Source organism: Dipodomys spectabilis, unplaced genomic scaffold, assembly GCF_019054845.1.
Source record: "Dipodomys spectabilis isolate Male_0828 unplaced genomic scaffold, ASM1905484v1 ptg000018l, whole genome shotgun sequence".
Lineage (NCBI taxonomy): Eukaryota > Metazoa > Chordata > Mammalia > Rodentia > Heteromyidae > Dipodomys > Dipodomys spectabilis.
Window position 1 is genome coordinate 9,309,960 of NW_024870695.1, and position 16,652 is coordinate 9,326,611.

At 40.7% G+C, this 16,652-nt stretch overlaps 1 protein-coding gene across 4 annotated transcripts in view; it reads right to left on the reverse strand.

Annotated features, from left to right (window-relative positions):
* Gpatch8 (G-patch domain containing 8) overlaps positions 1-14,689 on the reverse strand; it is an 80,061-nt gene extending 65,372 nt beyond the window's left edge. For 2 of the 4 annotated variants that reach the window (XM_042670920.1, XM_042670927.1), the window contains exon 1: positions 6,488-6,554. Coding sequence is in view for 1 of the 4 variants with exons in the window: in XM_042670912.1 (XP_042526846.1) it covers positions 6,488-6,562; positions 14,594-14,638 (120 nt within the window). In the remaining 3 variants the exon portion in view is untranslated. Of the gene's footprint in view, positions 1-6,487; positions 6,563-14,593 lie in introns of those variants that run through there. The other 2 variants (XM_042670912.1, XM_042670937.1) reach the window with 2 other exon arrangements.
* Between the last annotated feature and the right edge of the window lie 1,963 nt (positions 14,690-16,652).

A 16,652-nucleotide genomic window follows, 5' to 3' on the forward strand; every position in this document is an offset into this window, starting at 1 on the left:
TAACAGTAAATTGGCACAAGTAACTTACAGCTCCAATTAGTAAATTTTTCTGTCATAGAAAAGAGCAATAAGCACTAAAAGTAATTCTAAATTTTTAACTATTAGGAAAAAAAAATTAATCCATGCACCAGTAGCTCATGCCTATAATCCTACTTAAAGCAGTTTCTTTGGAGGCTGAGAACTAAGGATAAAGGTTCCAAGTCAGACCAGACAGAAAAATCCCAGAAAGTCTACCTCCATTAAAAAGCAAAAAACGCAGGGCTAAGAAGGTAGCTCAGTGGTAGAGTGCTTGCCTTGCATGCATGAGGCCCTGGGTTTAATTCCTCAGCACCACATAAGCAGAAAAAGCCGGAAGTGGCATTGTGGCTCAAGTGGTAAAGCACTAGCCTTGAGCTGAAGAGCTGAGGGACAGTGCCCAGGTCCAGAGTAAATGGGCCCATGACCAGCACAAAAAAGAAAGAAAGAAAGAAAGAAAGAAAGAAAGAAAGAAAGAAAGAAAGAAAGAAAGAAAGAAAGAAAGAAAGAAAGAAAGAAAGAAAGAAAGAAAGAAAGAAAGAAAGAAAGAAAGAGAAAAGAAAAAAAGCTAGAGGTGTGGCTCGAGTGATAAAAAAAAGTAGGTCATAAATAAGCCAGGAGAGAGTACAAGGCCTAGAGTTCAAGTCCTGGTACCAGTAGTGTGCACAAATACAACATATAAACACACCAAGAAGGGCTGGGAAGGTGGCTCAGTGGTAGAGTGCTTGCCTTGCATGCAAGAGGCCCTGGGTTCGATTCCTCAGCACCACATAAGCAAAAAGAAAAAAGCCGGAATGGTGCTGTGGCTCAAGTGGTAGAGCGCTAGCCTTGAGCTGAAAAGCTGAGGGATAACGCCCAAGCCCAGAGTTCAGGCCCCATGACCGGACCCAAAAAAAAAAAAAAAACACACCAAGAAAAAACGTTTTTAATAAAACAGTAACTACTTACTATTTTAGTCACTATAACAGAAAGTAAAAATCTGTCTTTTTCTTTTTCTAGAGTAAAATATATAGTTGGGATTTGAGTTTTTAAAGTATAACCTCACAACAAAATTACATTTTTCTCTTTTAAAAGTCTACAATTATCAAAATTGTGATAGTGGTAAGCTGTTTATAATTTAAATTTACAAGTAAAAATTGCAAGAAAAATTTAACTTTAAACAATGAGTAAGATAAATGAGTTTCACTCAATGAAGTTATTCATACATGCAGCAATTAACCTATTTTCCACATTTATAGGATTTCAACAATCTACTCAAATGTTAGGCTTTGTGCATAAGATTCAAAATGGTCACTAGCATTTTGTTTGAAAATAAAATTCTTACCAGGTGCTGGTGACTCACATCTATAATTCTAGCTACTTAGGAGGCTGAGATACATGAGTCACTATTCACAATCGGGTAGGGCAAGGAAAGTCTGTGAGATGCCTATCTCCCATTAACCACTAAAAAAGATGGAAATGGAGCTGTGACCTCTCATAGTAGAGCACTATTCTTGGGCACAGAAGCTCAGGGACAGTGCCCAGGCCCTGAGTTCAAGCCCCACAGCACAGGAAAGGAAATGGAAAAGGGAAGGGGAAGGGGAAAGGAAAAAGAAAGGAGAAGAAGAGGGGGAGGGAGGGAGGGAGGAAAAAAATTCTTATACTTGGGTTAATCCATGAAGCTAAAAGAAATGTAATTTGTTTTTACTAATCACCTCAGTTGGCCTTTTCTTTTTTTTTTTGCCGGTCATGGGGCCTGAACTCTGGACCTGGGTACTGTCCCTGAGCTCTTCAGCTCAAGGCTAGCACTCTACCACTGGAGCCACAGTGCCACTTCCGGCTTTTTCTGCATATGTGGTGCTGAGGAATCGAACCCAGGGCCTCATGCATGCAAGGCAAGCACTCTACCACTGAGCCAACTTCCCAGCCCTCAGTTGGCCTTTTCAACCTGCTTCTCTGTCATATGAGAAAGAAATAGAGCTTTTAAATGGGACAATCTTTAAAGCAATTATCAATATGCTGAAAGAACAAGCAACTTTTTAAATTCATTGTTACTGTTTCACCCCTTTCTCAGCATTTTTACTTTATTAAATATTAAGTAGAGAATATTCCCAGAAATTTCTCTCTGCTCTGTATAGCTACATACTCCCACAGTAACAAGGATCATTTTGGCAACAACACCAATGTGTATGGTGAGTGCCTGCCAAAACAAAGATAAAAATTCACTGCATGGGGCTGACTCTCAATTTCTATACTAGGAAATAGGATATTATATCTCAGAGAAAACTATACTACAAATATACCAGTGATTCCATCAGTACTAATTCTGCACAATTTTTTTTTAGTTGACAGCCACATTTAATTTATATATATATATATATATATATAATTTACCCCATTTTCAACAGTGACAAAAATGGTAAGTCTCTTGAGTGGATTGTAAGTTTTGCTGATTGTGTATTAGAGACTCTATAAGCAAGAACCAAAAGCTACTAGGTGAACCCATGCAACAGTTGTAAAACTTCCCAAAAAAAATCTATAGCTCACTACAGATGACACAATGAAGACTAGAGAGAAAAGCCATATAGTAATGCTACACCATTCAGCTCCAAGAAGCACATTGTTTATTGTGCAGTCCACATTAAGGTCACTGCTAAATGTCAATCAGCAGTCTTATAGAGTTACAGTTTGGAACTAGTGGAGTCCACAGATCTAAACAGATATACAACATTACAAAAATCCTTTTATATGTTTATATATATGCTTCTAAATACCTATAAAAGCAAACTAAACATCAGCAACTAGAGTTTGAAAACTCATACTAAATTTTAAAACCTATTCAATCAACCTGACAATGATTATGCCAGGATTTTAATCAGTCAAGCAGACCAAAAACAAATGGCTGATGGGTAATTGCATTTCCAATTACTATAATAACATATTTTAAATCTATGATGCAGGCATTTTGCTTTTGTGTATAACTTAACATCATTTTCCCATCTGGCTTCTCATTTTCAAGCTATGATAAAGGTCATAAAAGGATCATTTATCCTAAATCACACAAGCCAATCCTGGTAACTATGACAGAAACTAGAATGAGCTATGGCTTTAGATAAAGTTTTGTTTTTCAAGTATTCTAATACACAAAGGTTATAATTATAATGGTTTGTACTTTAAAGTATCATTAAGTACCCATGGCTTAAAATTCAAATTCAATTTGTTGTAATTAGGATACTTTACATTTTCACTTTAATTCAGACAACCGTGTAATCTAGCAATTCTTGCATAATTTTCTTAAAAAAAAATAAATAAATAAAACATTTTTTTTTTTGTCAGTCCTGAGGCTTGAACTCAGGACCTGGGCACTGTCCCTGAACCAATTTGTGCCCAAGGCTGGTGCTCTACCATTAGAGCTGTAGCACCACTGAGATAAGAGTCTCATGGGCTTTCCTCCCCAGGCTGGCTTTGAACTGTGATCCTCAGATCTCAGCCTCCTGAGTAACTAGGACTACATGCAGGAGCCACCGGCACCCAGCACATTTTATTCTTGACCAGAAAATTCATTGAATGGTATTTGGTTGATTGAAATAAAGGAAAATAAAACTTTTTAATTATTAAATACTTTCTGAATGCAGGATTTTGACTATTTTCAACAATTGTCTATAGAAATTAAAATGCCTGTTACCATTTCACTAACAAATCTGGATTTCAGAAGTTCACTAAAAGCATAATGCATTGTTTTACCTTTTGCATCTCATTTCCCATCTTCCTGGTTTTCATCAAATTTACTACAAAATTAAAGACCTTAATCCTCTACTCACAATAACCCTTCATATAGGCATATTCTTGGCACAAACCTGTGCAGACTTCCATGGTTATCAGCTGCTGCAGAATACCTTTGTTTAAAAAAAATGACTAGACCTTTAGCTCCTGCAATGATCTGTAGACTCCCAAAGCTGCATATTTCCAGCCATTTTGAGTTGCATGCTGTAGCAAAACAGTCAGCACCTCTCAATAGATATTGCTGCAGAGAAAGATTTTAATTCAGCAGAGACATACTCTGTGATAGAAGCAACATTTCCCTCTAAGAACAAAACAGCTCAATACAGCCAGCCAGCCACATAACTTAATATATACTATTATTTCCTAAGCATTCTTCATGTGATAAAAGACTTTTCCTTTGGGAAAGGAAAAGAGGGAACGTAGGCTACCTACTTTGGTGCCAATCACATAGGAGTTTCTTTTAAAACTTTAAATTTTATTCCTGAATAATTAGGTAGCAGAAATAAGATCCTGCTTTATCTTGTGATTCTATTTAACATAAACTACCAAATCACAAATAATGCATATATTTGTGTTTCAGAAAGAAATTTTTATTACTACTTGTAAAAATTGAGTAATATAGCCTTTGGCCATACATTATTAAAGAATTAAATATATAGGCTCAGTACTATACCATTTGCTTTTTTTAAATGAGGAAGATAACATTATTTAGCACCTAATGTCAGTATTCTACTATTACTTACTGAGATAACTCAATAGTGACTTTCCAATCAGACTGTCTTCTCAAGTACTGTCCCTATGACATTTGGTAGAAAATCTTGCACATAGTAAGGGCAATATAGCATTACCCTCACATGCCACAGAAATTAGTTTTCAAAAATTTCTTACAATGTGGCCCTAAAAAGAGACTTTAAAAATGTTAATTATCATTTAGAGATTATAAAAAGTCTTTGTTCAATATAGCAATAATAAATAGTAGGCTGCAAGTTCATATTAAAAAATTCCTACTACTGGCAATCAGAGTATTCAACAGAATTCTAACGTATATAGGAATATTAAGCAACTATGTACCTTATATAATATGGTACTGGGGACTTGATATTGACAGTTTGTTCTTAAGCTCTGATCCAAAAAGAAACATACTTAAAATGGGAAAATTTAATTATTTCAAGTACAAGATACTGGCTCATGCCTATGGGTTTCACTATAAAGTTCAGCCTGGCAATAATAACCCCCAAAATGGAAAAAGGCACAAACTTCAATAAATTTTAACTTAATAAAGTGGACTTGGCATTTTAAACTTATATCAAAACACAAGACTGGACTTTCAGCACCATATTAGATTTGAATTCTCCCTCTGCAGCATTATCACATGCGTCATCAAATACTGCCATGCCTAAGTCTAGCACCATGCCAGCACATTAAGACAGAAGGTACTATATGCAGTGTTCACTGGACCAGAGGACAGAAATAAGAAGGGGAGGTGGGGAGAAAGAAACCCTTGAGAAGAAATTTAAATTAAAAAAAAAAAAGGCAGACCGTGCAATACAAACCAGATCATGGCTGCTTAGCTAATATGGGCCAACTGCTGTGGAAGAAAAATGTCGAACACCCCAAGTTGTGTAAATTTCTGTAAACATCTAAACACACACACAAACATACACAACACCAACCTAATTAGGAACATAAATATATGTTGATCCTTTACTATATTACAGTTTAAAAAATAAAAGCTAAAATATCTGTGCACTCTACATCTCTACATTGCCGTATTTCCCACAGGAAAAAGAAGCTAATGCTTCTTAAAGGAAAAGGGGGGCTTGTCTTGACTGATACAAAAATTTGACTTCTTGACTCTTTTCCTCATTTAAGTTTTACCAGTGCTTCAATAAAACCCTTATAAAGTAGGTACACTTAAGCACAAATATTAAATGCTGACAATTATAACAAACTTAAAGACATTTTGACAAAGGACTAAGCTATTTAAAAACAATGGGTTTTTCAAAACAAAAGTATTTCAAAATTAAAAACTTAAGGGGGCTTTTTTTTTAATTAACAGATAGGGAAAAGATCTCTTTGTTTTACTGCTTGACATCATTAATGTGCCAAATTATGCACTATGATAAGATAAAAATAACTTTTGACAAAAAAAAAAAAAAAAAACCACAAAAAACAGACTGTTTTGTTTGTGGTGCTAGGATCAAACCCAAGGCCTTTTACATGGGTAGGCAAGCACTCTACCACTAAGCTACATCCCCAGCTCATACACCAGAGACCAAAATTTACCATGTTACACAGGAGTCTGGTAAATAAAATTAGTAACTGTTTTTATACATGTTTCTATACATGATTATATTTATTGCCCAGAAAAAGTATTAAAGGATCAAAATACATTTTACTCCTTTATTCAATTTACAAAATACTAAACTTGAACTTACTATCTTAATCGTATTAGTATAAGCCATAATTACATTTGCAAAAAAAATTTAATCTTTTCTCTGTTTTAGGCTGATTTTCCAATGTATTAAATATTAGATTCCCTTATAAACTCTGATTATTGTTGGACATGCAAGAAAATAGTTCTAAACTATTCTATCAGTTACTAATAAGTTTAGCTTCATCCACATCAGTGTCACTCAATCACTACCTAACTGACTAAGACCTAAAATAAAGCGCTGATCATCTTACCGATTCTATAGGCTTATCTTACCGATTCTATAGGCTTATCGAGGGACGCTTGTTCAATTTCTAAGTGTCCTTCTTCATATTGATCAAAGTGATTACCCTAGAAAAAGAAGACCACAGTTACTTTTCAAAATCAATAAAATAAAATTATTAAAAGCCTGCTAAAGTGAGAAATATTTCCACCTTTTTATTCCTTTTCAGCAGACAACCAAAACTGTTCACTAATCCAGACTTTTAATTTTTGATGCTGGTCTGGGTCTTGAACTCAGAGATTGAATTTTTCTTTTTTTCGCCAGTCCTAGAGCTTGAATTCAGGGGCTGGGCACTGTTTCTGAGCTTCTTTTTGTTCAAGGCTAGTGCTCTACTCCTTGAGCCACAGCGCCACTTCTGGCTTTTTCTGTTTATATGGTACAGTAGAATTGAACCCGGGGGGCTTCATGAATGAGAGGCAAGAACTCTACCACTAATCCACGTTGACAGCCGCGTGTGTGTGTGTGTGTGTGTGTGTGTGTGTGTGTGTGTGTGTGTGTGTGTGTGTGTGTGTGTGTCAGGGAGACAGAGAGAGAGAGAGAGAAAGAGAAAAAGAGAGAGAGAGAGAGAGAGAGAGAGAGAGCGCGCACCCTGGGTGTGTCTGTTTGTTTAACTAGATATAAAAGTTTAATCAACTTGGCTGGGAAGGTGGCTCAGTGGTAGAGTGCTTGCCTTGCATGCACAAGGCCCTGGGTTCTATTCCTCGGTACCACTTAAGCAGAAAAAGTCAGAAGTGGTGCTGTGGTTCAAGTGGTAGAGTGCTAGCCTTGAGCTGAAGAGCTGAGGGACAGCGTCCAGGCCCCACAACTGACAAAAAAAAAAACCTTTCCTGCCCTCTGTGTGTGTGTGTATGTGTATGTGTGTGTGTGTGTCTATGTATGTGTGTGTGTAACTAGATATAAAAGTTTTACCAACTTTCCTGCCCTGCGTGTGCGTGTATGCATGTGTGCGTGTGTTTGTGTGTGTGTGTTTAATGAAATATAAAAATTTTACCAACTTTCCTGCCCAGCCCTGCTTCAAACTGTAATCCTCAAATCCCAGCCTCCTGAGCAGCTAGGATTACAGGTGTGAGCCACTGGCACTCAGGTAATTCAGACTGTGTGTGTATAAGGCCTGGTGCTTGAATTCAAGGCCTTGATACTGTCCCTGAGCTTTTTTGCTCCAGGCTAGTACTCTATCACTTGAGCCACAGCTCCACTCATGGCTTTTTTTGGTAGTTAAATGGAGTAAGAGTTTCACGAACTTTCCTGCCTGGGCTGGCTTTGAACTTTCTGCAATCCTCAGATCTCAGCTAGATTGGTAACTGTGAGCCACTAGCACACTGCAGACTTTAAATAAAAAAATTATAAAAACAATTAGGAACTAAGAGTATACAGCTTCACAATAGAGCACTTGCCTAAGCATGTACAAGGCCCTGGGTTCAATTCCTGGAGGTAGGGAAAAATAGACATGTAAAAACAACTTAGTAAGAGTTTAAGCCTAAAGGGGTTATTCTAATTAAACTACAGTCTATGCACATAAAATAAAGTTTAAACTTGTCTATATTTTTCTTCTCCTCCATACTAAGCAACCATTTGAGACTATTGCAGAGTGTAAAAACAAAGAGCCATGTTTATAAGCAATATTACTTTTTTGTATGTGCTAGGTATTAGCGCTTGACCTCTGAGGCATTCCATTCTTGCTTGGCTTTCTTGCTCATGGATAGCTCTCTATCACCTGAGCCATGACTTTTAATTCACCATTTTGTTAGCTAATGGGAATCAGAGTCTCAGACTTCTACCCAGGCTGGTTTCAAACTTTGATCTTCCAGCTCGTGGCCTCCTAAGTACCTAGGATTATAGGTATAAGCCACCAGCATCCAGGTTTAATATTGCCTTTTTTATACTAGAGAAAGTTAAGTCATATCCAGGTGTAGTGGTACATACCTATAATCTCCAACATATAGCAGAGATAGGACACACTAGGCTACACAGCAAGACCCTGGTCTTAAGGAGGCAAGGGAGGGAGGGAAAGAGGGAGGCAGGCTGTATTATTTATATTTTCTTTTATGGTACTAGGGATCAAATCCAGGGCTTTGAGCATGCTAGTATACTCCCAGTTGAAGAATCATTAAAAGACCAGAAAACACGATCAATTACTTATTCCTATTAAAACTTTTAATAACTATTACTCTGTATTGCAATTCCATAAACACTAAAATAATTTGTTTGATGGTTACTGGGGTTTGAACTCCGGGCCTCAGCACTTGGCCACGTAAGCCATACTCCCAGCCCTAAAATAAAATTATAATTCCTCTTTGAAATCAAAGTAATTGCAACAAATAACAAGAATGACAACTAATAATTGGAACCTTATGATACCAAATGTAATATTACCAAGATACTGTCTAGTTGCCTGAGTTACACTTAATGCAGGATTTATCTTCCCTCAAAACTATCACAAAAATAAAAGGCAAATAATAGGAAAACCTTACTTTTCAAACAACTCTGGTTTCTTGTCATGTATAGCACTTATTAAAACATTATGTATCAGAAGGGAGCCGGTGGCTCACACCTGTAATCCTAGCTACTCAGGAAGCTGAGATCTGAGGACTGGGGTTCAAAGCCAGCCTGGGCAGGAGAGACCATGAGACGCCTATCTCCAATAAACCACCAGAAAAACCGGAAGTGGCGCTGTAGCTCAAGTGGTAGAGCGCTCGCATTGAGCTGAAGAGCTGAGGGACAGCTCCCAGGCCCAGAGTTCAAGCCCCACGACCGACCAAAAAAAAAAGAAAAGAAAAGAAAACAAGTAGTGGGCTGGGAAGGTAGCTCAGTGGTAGAGCGCTTGCCTTGTATGCATGAGGCCCTGGGTTCGATTCCTCAGCACCACATAAGGAAAAAGAAAAAAGCCGGAAGTGGCACTGTGGCTCAAGTGGTAGAGCGCTAGCCTTGAGCTGAAGAGCTGAGGGACAGCGCCCAGGCCCAGAGTTCAGGCCCCACGACCAGACCAAAAAAAAAAAAAAAACAAGAAAACAAGTAATAACACCATTGCACAAAGCCCTGTGACCAGTCTTCCCAACCTAATCTCCCACTCCTGCCCTCCAAAAATCAACTTCTAAATGTCTTTCTCTTCCATGCATGCTTGAATCAGGTCCTGGGTGCTTTCTCATAGCTTTTTCTCTCAAGGCTAGCTAGCATTAGCTACTATAACTCCACTTCAGCTTTCTAGTGGCTAATTAGAGAATCTCATGGATTTTCCTTCGAAGGCTGGCTTTGAACTGGGATCCTCATTATCTCAGCCTTCTGTGTAGCTAGGATTACAGACCTGAGCCACTGTCACCTGGCTTTCAATGTTATTTCTTGATATGTTCCACATTCTTTTCTTTGTTTTTGTGCTGGCACCCTATGGTCTCACTGAATTTTTCTTTCTGCTCACTGTTGGTACTCTATCACTTGAGCTACCCCTCCACTATGGCATTTTTAGGAGTCCCACAAACTTCTTCCTGGCTTGACTCTGAACCATGATCCTCAGGTTTCAGCCTTCTAAGAAGTTAAGATTATAGATGTGAATCCTCTTTTTTTTTGTTTTGTCGGTCGTGGGGCTTGAACTCTGGGCTTGGGCGCTATCCCTCAGCAATTCATCTACCGCTTGAGCCACAGCACCACTTCCAGTTTTCTAGTGGTTTATTGGAGATAAAGAGTCTTACAGGGGGCTGGGAAGGTGGCTCAGTGGTAGAGCGCTTGCCTCGCATGCATGAGGCCCTGGGTTCGATTCCTCCATACCACATAAGCAGAAAAAAAAGCTGGAAATGGTGCTGTGGCTCAAGTGGTAGAGCACTAGCCTTGAGCTGAAGAGCTGAGGGACAGCCTCCAAGCCCAGAGTTCAGGCCCATGACCGAACAAAAAAAAAGTCTTACAGACTTTCCTGCCCCAGCTGGCTTTGAACCTTGATCCTCAGATCTCAGCCTCCTCAGTAGCTAGGATTATAGGCGTGAGCCACCAGCGCCTGGCTAGATGTGAACCCTCTTATACTGATCTTTAGTCATTCAATCCTCTGAGAATATAGTAACCAATAACATATATCATTTTGCATTTGCTAGTAATTATATTAATTCTTTTTTGTCAGTTCAGGGACTTGAACTCAGGGCCTGAGTGCTGTCCTTGAGCTTCTTTTGCTCAAAGTTAGACCTCTACCACTTGAGCCACAGTTTTTTCTGTTTATGTGATACTGAGGAATCGAACCCAAGGCTTCATGCATGCTAGGCAAGCACTCTACCACTAAGCCACATTCCCACCCTCTTCCAGCTTTTTCTGAGTGAAACAAAAGTCTCAAGGACTTAACTGCCCAGGCTGGCTTTGACCCATGATCCTCTAAGTAGCTAGGGTTATGGGCATGAGCTACTGGAACCTGGCTGGCGGGGAGGAGGAGGTTAAAGTCAGATTAAGTTAAAACTGAAAAAACATTTTTTTTTAAAATCCTCATCTTGGGGCTGGGAAGGTGGCTCAGTGGTAGAGCGCTTGCCTCACATGCATGAGACCTTGGGTTCAATTCCTCAGCACCACATAAACAGAAAAAGCCAGAAATGGTGCTGTGGGCTCAAGTGGTAGAATGCGAGCCTTGAGCTGAAGAGCTAAAGGACAGCACCTAGGCCCAGAGTTCAAGCCCCACGACCAACAAAAATAAAAAATAAAAATAAAATAAAAACACTCATCTTGATTACACAGAGACTATGACATGCACAAATCTCTTTCTTGATTCAATCTCCAGCACTGCCAAGAAGGGGTGGGAGAGAAGCTAAACAAATGGATGGCTAAAAAGTTAACAGTATATCCTTTATGATATATTTGTAACTTATCACTGTCAGAAGCCTCCCTAGAAGTTTTTGGGAGACCAACAGAAACAGACTTGGACAAAAGAACACAGAGTAAAAACTGCAATTGTATCATCTTACTGAAAGCTCCCTTATTCTTTGTGACTTGTTAGTTTATCTTCCACATCTGATGACTCAATTAGAACTGTATAAAATATATAGCTGCCAGCAGGGATAATAATCTTGAACACAAATTTAGGAGTCAAATCATTCATCTAAATCCAAGCCCTGCCATTTAACAGATATATATACTTAATTTCTGTGTCTATCTACTTCATTTGAAAATGGCAGTAACACCTTTAACACCCCCTACTTCACAGGTTTACTATAATGATTATGAAATAATAAAGCATGTTGAGTCACACTTGTTTACTATTATAAAGATACCAGGGCTGGGAAGGTGGCTCAGTGGTAGGGTGCTTGCCTTATATACATGAGGCCCTGGGTTCGATTCTTCAGCACCAAATAAACAGAAATAGCCAGAAGTGGCGCTGTGGCTCAAGTGGTAGAGCACTAGCCTTGAGCTGAAGAGCTGAGAGACAGTACCCAGGCCCAGAGTTCAAAACCCATGGCTGACCAAAATAAATAAAAATAAAGATACCAAATTCCTGGAAAAAAAAGTTTCCGATAATGATTATCTTTTATATATTCCTAAATGCTTCAAGTGGCATACCAGTTAAGCTTTTTGGATGTACACAAAACCTAATATTGAGTCCAACTCTCTGATGCCATACTAAGTTCAACAGAACATCAAAATTGTCCAATTTGTACTTGATAATAAACTGATAAAAAGTGCAACTGTTAAGTTGGGCACTCACACCAAGATACTCAGGAGGCTGAGATCTGAGGATCCAGGCTCAAAGCCAGCCTAGAACCCGCATATCTGCATACATATACACACACACATCTTGATTTTTTCTTTTTTTGTCTGTCATTGGGCTTGAACTCCGGGTCTGGGCGCTGTCCATCCACTCTCAAGGGGAGCACTCTACCACTTGAGCCACAGAACCACTTCTGGTTTTCTGGTGGTTAACTGGAGATAAGTCTCATGGGCTTTCTAGCCCAGGCTGGCTTTGAACCTCAATCCTCAGATCTCAGCCTCCTGAGTAGCTAGGATTACAGGTATGAGACACCAGCGCCCAGCACACACACACACACATTTTAAAAGGAGATGACCTTTATTTTTTAGTAACAAACTTGAAAAAAATGTTTCAGATACATTATTACTAGGAGATCTTATTACATTTCATTCTCTCTCCAATAACTTTAAATCACAGGACATTAAGACAACCTATATTGTCTATACCACATTAAGCATCATCATTATAGAGATGATATCAAACCCAGCACCTCACACATAGTAGGCAAGCACACTCTCAATTATACCCCTAACCTGTATGTTTTTTAAATAAATCTTTTTAGACATAGTAGCATAATAATTTACAAAACGAACAAGGAATGTAGCTCAGTAATAACCTATTTACCATCTTATAATTTCCAAAATGTTTCCATCGTTAATATCCTAGTCAAGCAAAATGCTAGGACATCTAAATTTTTTTAAACAACAGTGGAAGTGACTTATTTTAATATAAGAGCAGAAAAGTAGTACAAAGTATCTAAGATCAAGCTGTTAGCCCAACTAACTGAATAGTAAAAGGAACAAGATAATTTCAATTCTGGGAGTGACAGCACTCACCCAGTTACCTATAATTTTCAAATTTTTCACTCAATGTACTGTATTTTTGTTGGTGGTTAAACCTGCTGAAATAGTTGGGAGCCATTTTTCCCCCAAAATTTAATTGCCCATATTACTATCTTTTCAAATTATATTAGGTCACCTTGAATTTCTCCTCTGAAAAGCATTTGAGCTTCCACAACTTGCACCTACTCACGTTTTATAGTGCTTGCTATTTAAACAAAATAATAATAAAACCTCAAGGATCAAATTGCTTCAAACTTTACTGGCCCGGAGTTACATCCTTAAAACACCTTGAGGTTTTGTGTAGTGCTGCAGCATATACAGCAGGCACATGATCACAAGGCTTTTCAACAGCCCCCAGATCCCTCACTGCTGCAAAACTTCTCATAGCGTTCTATGTACTAGACTGTTAACAGTGCTGGTTTAAAGCTGTTAAACTGCTTTACCTGTTCATTTACCAATCCAATCATCTCAGGTAATTCAAACCCTTCAAACTGCCTTCTGAAACACATTTAGAGCATTATCGGGTTGCTTTGGGAAAGATCTTACGGCGGGATAAAAACTTGAGTTCTGAGGATTCATCCCCTGACCCAAATTACTGTTGCCAGGATATGCGGTAGTAATGCAGTGGTTTCTCTGAGACTCTAGAAATTGGCATCTCTACTAAATCCCTTTTAGTCTCCGATATTTCCGCGGCAACTGCTCAACATAAAGTATGTAAAACAGCCAAAAGATGACTTATTCTAATTTGGCCGCTACCGTTCCTTCGATAATGTTTGCCATCCCAAGGGCATTTTTCCATACCAACATTTGCAGATAATAAAAACAACAATCTTTCGCCACTAGTTATCACAGGCTTGAAAAGGCCATTATTCTTCTCGATGCTTACAAATCTTTCGGGGGGGTGGGGGTGGGGGTTAAAGTTTACATCGATCCATACATAGCCCCATCATTGTTTTCCCGATCTCAATTAACGACTTTATAACAACAGCCGTATTTGTGCGGGGAAATCTGAATATTCGACTCAACAAGAAGGCGTCTGACTGAGAGAACCTTTTTCCTGGGTGAGGAAAGGGGGGAGGGAGACATAGACAATGAAGGCACTTGTTTATTAAAGTAAGAGAAAAAGGGGGATAAGCACCCCAGGAAGATGCGTGAGAGCAGGATCCAGGGATCTGGAAGCCCCGATCGCCCCAACACTCGCTCCAAGCCCTCCCCAATTCAACCCTCAGTTCCCCGGGGAGCCACCCCTGCGCCGCCGGCACAGGCCTCCGGACCGGCCACCACACAGCCGCCCACCAGCAGCCCAGCTGGGGCTCCGGGACCAACAGCCAAACAGGCCGAAAGCTGAGTTGAAGGGGAAAGAGAAAGACGCGAGAAGACGCGGCCTCGCCTCTAGCTAGGAGGCCCCTTGAGGAACCGGAGACACAAGAGCGAGCCGGGTCGCGAGCGGCAGCAGGGTCCCCAAGGAAAGCGAGCCGGGAGACCGGGATGACCGAGGCTCCGGGCTCAGCCAGAGCCTTCCCCGGAGCCGCGGCGACGCCCGTGTTTACCTGAAAGTCTCGATCCTCGTTGAAGCGGGAGAAGCGGTCCGCCATTTTGCCGCCTTCACTCTTCTCAGGACGACGCTCTCCGGTTCGCTCTCTCCCTCCCGCGACACCCGCCCCCTCCCGCGTTCCCCGCCTCCTCCCACGCCCACCGGGCACGCGCGCGCAGACGCGAGAGGGAGCGCGCGGGAACGCGCCTTCTGACGGGAGCCCCCTTGGCGCAGGCGCCCTGAAATCTTTGCTCTACGCGCGGCCCCAAGCGACCCTGATCCGGCGGCTGCGCAAGCGCAATTGAGCCTGAGAGCCGCAAGCACTTCCGGAGGAAAGGTCGGAGGGCTTGGTACGGGTGGATCTGGGGAGTTTCCACTTGATCACAATCCAGTTTTCGTTTCTCACAGCTTTTTTTTTTTTTTTTTTGTCGGTTGTGGGGCTTGAACTCTGGGCTTGGACGCTGTCCCTGCGCTCTTCAGCCCAAGGCAAGCGCTCTACCGCTTGAGCCACAGCGACACTTCCGGTTTTCGAATGGTTTATTGGAGATAGGAGGAGTCTCACGGACTTTCCTGCGCGGTCTGGCTTTGAACCGCGATCCTCAGATCTCAGCCTCCTGAGTAGCTAGGATTACAGGCGGGAGCCATAGGCGCCCAGCCTCTCACAGCTCTCACGGAAGCCTATCCTCTTCTTTATCTACTAAGTAGCATAATATGTAGTAGTTGACTTTGGAGCCAGACTAGCTTTGTATATACAGATATAGGTATACACACACATACATATGAGACATAAAATTGGTGCAGGCTGAGTCCAGTAACTCCTATAATCCTAGCTATTCAGTAGTCTGACATCAAGAGGATTATAATTGAAGCCAACCAGTTTAGATGTCTGCAAAACTCTTGCCTCGCGTGCATGAGGCCCTGGGTTGGATTCCTCAGCATCACATAAACAGAAAAGGCCTGAAGTGGCACTGGCTCAAGTGGTAGAGCACTAGCCTTGAGCTAAAGAGCTGAGGAACAGCACCCAGACCCAGAGTTTAAGCCCCAAGATGGACTAAAAAAAAAAAAAAAAGCCCTTTCACCTGAAAGTCAGAGCAACTATCAGTCCTTTGCGTCCAGCCAGAATATTGAATTCAGGCAAGACGACTCGTATGACTCAGTGAAAATGACAATAGCTGGGGGCTAGTGAAAGTGACATTAGGAAGCTGGTGGTTTAGGCATTGAATTCTACCTATTACAGAGGCTGAGATCTGAGAATTCCCATACAAATCCAGCCCAGGAAGAAAGCTGTGAGATTCTTATCTCCAATTAACCACCAGAAAACAAGAAGTGGAGCTGTGGCTCAAAGTGTTTGAGTGCTAGCCTTGAGCACAAAAGCTCAGAGACAGTGCCCAGGCCCTGAGTTCAAGTCCCACAACCAACAACAACAACAAATGACAAGAAAGTATAACAGGAAAGAAGTATGGCAAAGAATGCAAATTATTGGGGCTGGGAAGGTGGCTCAGTGGTAGAGCGCTTGCCTTGCATGCCTGAGGCCCTGGGTTCATTCCTCAGCACCACATAAGCAAAAAGAAAAAAAAGCCAGAAGTGGCGCTGTGGCTCAAGTGGTAGAGCACTAGCCTTGAGCTGAAGAGCTGAGGGACAGCGTTCAGGCCCCATGACCGCACCCAAAAAAAAAAAAAAAAAGAATGCAAATTTTGCAAAGCACTTCTATTTATTTTTAGCCATCTTGCAGATATGTGCAAGAGTGTCAGTGTTACAGGTGAGAGTCTCAGAAATGGAGCTTCTCTCAGGATCTGGATTCTAGATTCCCTTGGTCCCAAAGGATCAGGACAAAGACAGGTAGCAGTTTAGGATAGGAAATGGAAGTGTGTCCAGCAGGAAATGCATCAGTAGGCTAGGTTGTAATGCTTGAGTCCTGAGAGCAGCATTCCTACCTGTCTTTATGGGGTGGGGGAGGGGGCACCATGGGAGTCAAGAAAGTTAGGTGGAGCTTATTTATATAAGAGATATGCCTAGGCCAGTGCTCAGTTTCTACAGGATGGCTGTGCTCCCAGGAATTTTATCAGAACTTTTTT